Raw genomic sequence first — 7,411 nt, 5'->3', positions numbered from 1 at the left:
GATGTAAATTGTTCCCACTCTTTTGCGTTACGCGCGGAGATACCGATATTGCTTGAGTAAGGTTAAAATTCTAGCAGAAATTTAGAAATTTCCTTGCTTCGTCATTGTTAGTAGCTGGTACGGCCTGGTTCTGCCAATCAATATTAGGAAAATTAAGGGCGCCAAAAATTTGTGCTTTAGGGTATTTCGAGATAAGTTTACCTGCGAAATAATAAAGCTCAGAGGAAAAATCATAACAGTTATGTGGAGTCCTATAACAGACACCAACTAAAATAATGTGTGGCAGTGGAGCCATCAAATTTCGAGATCGGACGAGTCGTCAATTATCGAACATGATACCTGCTGGCTCACCGCTGTGAGCACTACCCCTCCTCGTGAGCAGTCTTTCCGAAAGAGTTGCAAGTCTGGCAAGTCAGCTAGTCCTTCGTTATCTGTGACGGCGCAGTTCAACCAGGTTTCGGCTAGTATCAGTAGATGACAAGACAGCATTGGGAGTTCGCGCTTGGAAAATAAACTACGTGTGTTGGTGAAGACAGTGGACAGAGGAACATTTTTGGAAGGGTTTTCAGGTGCTTGCGACTATATGATTGCTATGCTGATTGTGATGTAGCGATTCCTAATTCTTTCCCTCTTTGTGAGCTTTCATCAAAAACGTAGCACCTGGGACGGATATGCAAGGTTTTGTACCGCAGAGCGAAGTTTTCTCAATTAGCTTTATCAAAGGTGACTAGCGGCTTGCGGACGTTACGCACTCTGACGGAGAAGTCTTCGTCGAAGCTGAAATTCGTTACTTTCAATTTCCAGCCGTTAGAAAGTATCGTATTTTCGGTATTTTCAGATTTTATAGATTCTAACTACGATTTTATGAATGTGATGGCTTCCAAATGCGTCTCAAAATCGGTCATTCGTTTACTTAACCCAGCTACCAGAGGTGGGCATTTGACCACAAAAATCTGGGCCTCACCTCAAATTTAAAAATTATTTGCCAACCTCACTCAACCTCAACTGATGAAGTTGAGATTGAGGTCTCCTTAGACGCCCTTACCTCGCTTTTCATGAGGCCACTGCTGACCTCACTCAACCTCACCTCAACCTCAAATTGCGAGGTTGAGGTCGGCTGCTCGACTTCAGTAAAGAAACCTAGAAACAAAACAAAAAGCGAATAAGTTTTTCAAATAAGAACATTTATTTCCGAGAATTGTGTAAAACAGGAAAGCCAAAATGATGATGGTATTATTTATTGCGGTGTGTACAGACACAATTGATGTGCATGAAATAGGAGAAGCTTATAATCTGGGATGGACCCTCAGAGAGTATATTTCAGGCGGGCAGGGGGTCCCATACGCGGTTGCCACCAGTACGTCGCTTCTTGTGGCTATGTGGGGGGAATGTGCTCGATTTCTGCCACCCATATCGCGGGGGCACAGCTTGGAGCGGGGATGGGGAAAGGGGATGTGGGGGGGGGGATGTCCGCTTGCAACGCGCGCTGGTGGTCCGTGGTGTCCAGGAAGGCAGGTCCCAGCAGCAGCAGTAGCCACAACTGGGGAGGGTGAACGGCACGCACTGGGAGTGGCGCGTGCACGTCGGGGGCTTGCAGGAGGCAGGCAGCTCATTTCCCCGGTCCGGCCGAAAGGCTGGGCGGAGGTGGGCGATGACTACAGCTCAGCCGGGTTGGCTGCAGGAGGCCACCATGTGGCAGCCGATGAGGACCGCGGGGTAAACTGCTACAGGGTAGCAGCGCGGCGGGGTGCGCTAAGGAAAACCGCCGTTTCCGGCGGCGCGCAGGGGCTGTGGTTACAGCTGGGGCGCCAGCGGGCTGGCGCACAAGGGACCGGCGGCCGTGTCCAGGATCTTGGGATGCGGGCCTGGTCGTACCACCGGGGGGCTGCTTCAGGACAGCAGCAGGGGGATATCGCCATGGGAGACGGCGCGTCGGGGCCCCGCACTCCCGTTCAGGGCACCGCGGCAGGTGTCGAGGCGGTGAACAAGCTGCCGCCAAAGTCATCAGCTGCGCCGACTGCTGGGGGTTTCCAGGAAATATGGGCCGTGTTCTGGATCACGGGATGCGAGCCAGGCTTATAGCCGAGTGGCTAATCCCGTAGATTGTAGGAATTCCAGCAGCAGTCGGAAGGCCTCAGTCTGGCTGCGCTTTGGGTGCAGCAGGTCTTGGTCCGAGTAGGAGGGCAGCCCTAGGTTGCGGTACCCTGCAGTCATGTCACGCCGGGCGGCCTCTAGGTTCGGGCAGGCACAGAGGAGGTGGCCCAGAGTCTCGTCTGCCCCACAGAAGGAGCAGGCCGGGGACGGGGCTCTGCCATGTTGGTGTAGCCGGGCCTGTGTCCATGAGCAGCCCGTTCGTAGTCGCAGGATTAGGGCCCGTTCCCTCCGTGGCAGGCAGTCGGGTACCCGCATGAAGCGGACTCCTGAGGCCACGCGGGGATCGGGGTGGAGGGCCCGTACGGCCTGCCGAAGAGCAGGACGGGCGAAGTCCAGCTGCGTTACTTTTGAGGACACCGGGGAGCCATTGGTGTGGGCGGCTCCGGCCAGCTGATCCGCAGCCTCGTTCCCAGTGATGCCAACGTGTGAAGGCAGCCACTGGAGGGAGACCGGACGGCCAGCATCCTGGATGGCCATAAGTCGGGCCTTAAGGTTGGCCACCGTGTGCTGTCTGGGCTGGTGCTGGCGCAGCAGCTGGAGGGCTGCTCTCGAGTCGGTTAAGATGACTGCGGGCTGCTGTCCAGGCAGCAGGAGGAGCAGGTCTGCTGCCAGGTGGAGGCCCGCCAGTTCAGCCGCCGTGGAGTTGGCTGGGAACCGCAGGTGGCACGACAGTGCTGCACCTAAGGCCGGTGCTACGCAGGCCGCAGCGGCCTGGCCTGTTGCTGGAAGTACCGAGCCGTCTGTGTAGACCTGGAGATGTCCTCCCAGGGACTCCTGCAGCAGGGTGGCAGCAGTCTGCTGCAGGGCAGCAACAGGTGTACGGCGCCTACTGCAGCTCCGGATGTCCACCGAGATGGGAAGCGGCGGCCTTGTTGGTGGGGGCGGGAATGGTGCCTGGTTGACAGGGGGGCCAAACAGCCTGTGGAAAGTGCTATACAGGAGCCCCATGCGGGAGTCCGGTGCTCGGCGGAGCCGAGACAGGAGGGCCCTTCCGTCTGGAGCATGGTATAGGCGGTTCACGTGGCGCAGACCCATCTGGAGGAGCAGGAGGGACAGCGGCCAGGACCCTGCTTCCGCGTGAGTGGCAGCGATGGGGGAGATACGCGGGAGGCCCAGGCATTGCCGCAGGACGGAGCGGTGTCCAAGCTCTAGAGTCCGAAGGCGGGCAGGTGGCAGGGTCACCAGCGGGAGGGCATATGTCACTAGAGACGTGGCCGCTGCGTGGTAGAGGCGGAGGGCCCAGGAAGGAGAGCAGCCCTGGTCCCTGGCCTGGAGGCGCTGGACCGCCTGGCCGATTCGTCGTAGACGAGGCAGGAGGGCCCCCCCGCAGGAAGCCAGGTGAGGCGTCGGTCGATCAGGAGGCCGAGGTACTTCACCTGGTTCCGCCACGTGAGCCCATCCGCACCTAGCCGCAGGGTGGTGATGTGCGCCCGACGCCCTCTGGGGTGGTACAGCAGGGCCTCCGTCTTTGCCGGGGACACTGTGAGGCCGATGGACGATAGGTAGGCCTGTGCAGCATCCAGGGCCCTCTGGAGAGATGTACGCATAGAACGGATCCTCCTGGATGTGCCCCTCACCCACAGGGCCACGTCGTCTGCATACACAGAGCACCTCACCCGGTGGGAGGACCTGGATTTGAGGGAGGCTGGTAGTCCTGCCATGGCCAGGTTGAATAGGAATGGGCTCAGCACTGAGCCCTGTGGTACTCCTGCGGCGACGGGCCGTGGGGAGCTTAGTTGTCCGCCGACTCGAACCCGGAAGGTGCGGCCCTGGAGGAAGGCTTGGATAAACGCCAGCAGAGGGCCAGTGACTCCCAGGCGGCTCAGGGCCTCATGGATCACACTGTGTGGGAGCGTGTCAAAGGCAGCCTTGACATCCAGCAGGACCAGCATGACGGCGTCCCCATCGTGCCGGGCATCCTCCAGGGTGGAAACCAGGTCGGCAATTGAATCCGCAGTGCACCTGCCCCGTCGGAAGCCCGTTAGCTGCTCTGGCAGGAAGTTGGTGACCCGGGCAATCCAGGTGAGGCGGAACAGGGCGATGGCCTCCATGGTCTTGCAGGCTGCGGAGGTCAGGGAGACTGGCGTGTAGGAGGACGGCAGGTGGCTCGGTTTCCGTGGCTTGAGGACTGGCACGACCACGGCCGTCAGCCAGTCCTCGGGGAGAGTGGCCGAGCCCCAGATGGCGTTGAAGGCCTCAAGGAGACGGGTTCTCTCTGGGGTGTCGAGGTTACGGAGCATTTGATGACTTATGCCGTCTGCCCCCGGGGCCGTCCGCTTTCGTGGGCGGTCCAGGACTACCTGTAGCTCATGCGCCCTGATTGCGGCATAGCACTGCGCCACGACATGGGCCAGTACACCAGGGGGGGCTGCCGGGGTTCTGGGGGTGGGCAGGGCTGGAGGGGGGCTGGAGACCGGTCCGCCAGGAGGATTGAACTGATCAGCCATCAGCTCAGCCAGGTCCTCGATGCTGATGGCCCTTGCGATGGCAATGGCCAGGATGGGACGCCTGGGGATCTGTGGATGGACCAGAGCCTTCAGGAGGCGCCAGGCTTTGCCCGAGTGGCTGCTTCTCTGTATGCTGGAGCATACCCCGGTCCAGCTCTGGCGGCGCCGGCGTCTGGCGTGTCGACGGCAGGCAGCGTCGATGCGCCGGTAGGCCGTCCAGTCCGCAGGCAGGGAGGTGTTCAAGGCAATGCGCTCCTGGCGCCTGCGGTTTGCCCTGATGTTCAGGAGGCGGAGGTCCGGGGCAGGGGAATTGGCCGGGACCCTGACCAAAGTGGTAGCCTCGCGGGCGCAGGTAGCTACGTGGTCCAGGAAGCTCTGGCCCGGAGGGATCTCCTTGCTGCGGACGCGGAACTCTGGCCAGGAGATCACCGCGTACGTCCGATCCTCCTGGGGCCGCCTGGAGGTTGGGGTGAAGAACAGGGGGAAGTGGTCCGAACCCCAGGTGTCAGCTGGCTTCCGGCACTCGTACCGAATCCCTGGCGTTGTGAATGCCAGGTCCAGGGTTGATGAGTGTCGGAGGGTGACGAAGGTGGGGGAAGGGGGCTTCAGAAGACCAAGGCCCGCCCTCAGCGTGGTCTCCATCAGGATACGGCCCGCGCGGCTGGTGGTGCGGCAGCCCCACTCCCTGCTGTGGGCGTTGAAATCCCCACACACCAGTGCTCTGGGGCCGATACGAGAAAGCACTGGGGTTAGCAAGGGTGTGGCCCAGCTCACCCCTGGAGGGATGTAGATGGACACCACCGTGGTGTCTGTGGCGCCCATCCGCACGGTGACTGCACAGGCCTCCAGGAGGCCTGAGACGGCGTCGGACAGGTCCATGACAACGTGCGGCAGGCCGGCCCGAACATAAACAGCACTCCGCGGGCCCTGTTGCAGGTGACCAGGGTCAAGGCAGGGGGAGCTGGGGCAGCCTGGCGAGGTGCAGCGAGTAACTCCCGCATAGCCGAGGTACCCCGGCAGGCGCAGAGAGGATGGCTCCACGTTGGTCTCCTGGAGGGCCAGCACGTCGAAGGGGAGGCGGCCATCCTCAATGAGGCAGGCCAGTTCCGCATGCCTGGCCCGCAGGGACCTCACGTTCCACTGCAGGATGTGAGGCAGTGAGGCAATCTTGGTCCGTCTAGCCATGGCTGACGAGTGGAAGGTCCTGCGCAGCCAGAGCGGCCATGCAGAGTCTCCTCGCCTCCGAGTTGGCGGAGAGTTGGGGGAGGAGTGTTTGAAAGCAATAGATGGCTCACTTTCAAGGTCATATCCGCAGAAAAGTGTCCGCAAGAAACGGCGCCATGCGACGTCACGAGCCGAGGAGTCACGCGACGAGGGGGATGACGCCAGACAATTAATTAATCCTAAATAATATAATTAGGTAATGCTAGGACTACTTAGTATAATTAGTGATGAAATCATGTGAGTGTGACGTCCTGCCAGGTCACGCGAAGGCAATGGAATGTGCTATCAAGCTTAGTCACTTGACGACGCTGTAATATGACATCACATCTACTCACGTGACAATGATGTAATTTGTCGTCATACCAGGCCCCCATTCACCCCCTTCCACTCCTATTTCAAGATCCATATGAATCCCACATTACTACACATGCGCGCATGGCCCATTACAAAGAGTGCCCACAGCCCGGTCCACATAAATGACATTAAGATGGTCCAGCAGGTAAACGCGTCAGTTCTCATATATGACATACTGCAAAGATCATGCAACGACACACTCCTTTGACTCTCGAGATGATGGCGATGACGATGAGGCTAACACTGTATCCTTATGAACCCTGGGAAGTCGGATATACCGCTACTAAATTAAAGGTTGCCAGAATATTGATTAAATATTGTACATTACGCAGCAACCGAAGACAATTATTATGCGGGAAAATAGGAATACCTGTAGCTAATAATTAATTATGATGATGGTGATGTTTGTGGGAGTTCAAGACCCTCCCCCGTTTCCGCCACTTCCCTCCAGGTGGCGATTGTAATAGTTTCGAAATGCTGGAAATTCTCCGATGGCTCGGTGAGTGAACCCGCGGCATTGTTAAAGGGCTAGATTACGTCTTCGAACACCGTGCCAACTATCAGAAAATCACACGGGTCGAAACAAGTGGCCTAAATTGGGTAGTGTGAACCGCTCTCCTTGTCAAGAGCACCATGCCTCTCCGCTCAAATTTCTCCACAGCAAAATCTCCTTCAGAGCCCCACACCCCCCCCAATCTTGGGGTGGGGTGGGGGGGGAACAGTACTAATCATAAGCCTCAAAAGAACTGTGGGTACCATTTCGTCAACCAGTCTGAGACAAGCTGCTTTAAGCCAATCACTTGTTCTCCTTCAAAACTGAAATATTCAATGGTACGCCAGCATCCTCGCTGCTTTTTTACCGACGAGCACCACGCGAGCATTCTGCGAAGCCGTTTAAGGTGAACGATGGGTCTCTGCAAAATAGTGAAAGGAAAAATAACATGTAGTGCCCGGTCGCCTGCAAGGCAGGCCGCCAACCTGATTCCATACGAGAAGAGAAACGAAAAGAGAATGATTAGAAACATACAAAGATCGCACACGAAAAACAGAAGCGAGAGAGAGAGAGAGACTGTTTAATGAAGAAACAGAGAATTTAGCCGGCGTTTCAATATCGCTGGCATGCTACTCTGCGTAGGGAGGGAAATTTGGGAGATAAAGACTGAAGGAGAGCAGCGTGGAAGAGGTGAAAAAAAAACGAAGATAAAATGCAGCCATGAAATGGGTAATAAGGA

At 57.4% G+C, this 7,411-nt stretch overlaps 1 protein-coding gene across 1 annotated transcript; it reads right to left on the bottom strand.

The window, feature by feature from the left end:
* Nucleotides 1-2,076: 2,076 nt before the first annotated feature.
* Nucleotides 2,077-3,189, bottom strand: LOC144103502 (uncharacterized). Its single transcript, XM_077636201.1, has one exon. It carries the CDS (start codon nucleotides 3,187-3,189, stop codon nucleotides 2,077-2,079), a length of 1,113 nt encoding a protein of 370 aa, XP_077492327.1.
* Nucleotides 3,190-7,411: the final 4,222 nt, after the last annotated feature.

The sequence above is a fragment of the Amblyomma americanum genome, chromosome 9 (genome assembly GCF_052857255.1).
Source record: "Amblyomma americanum isolate KBUSLIRL-KWMA chromosome 9, ASM5285725v1, whole genome shotgun sequence".
Taxonomy (NCBI): Eukaryota; Metazoa; Arthropoda; class Arachnida; order Ixodida; family Ixodidae; genus Amblyomma; species Amblyomma americanum.
Note: the sequence above shows the minus strand (reverse complement) of the source record. Positions and strands in the feature narration are given on the sequence as shown.

Excerpts from the sequence above, each read along its gene's own strand:
- LOC144103502 (XM_077636201.1), bottom strand. The coding sequence starts at position 3,189 with ATGGGTCTGCGCCACGTGAACCGCCTATACCATGCTCCAGACGGAAGG.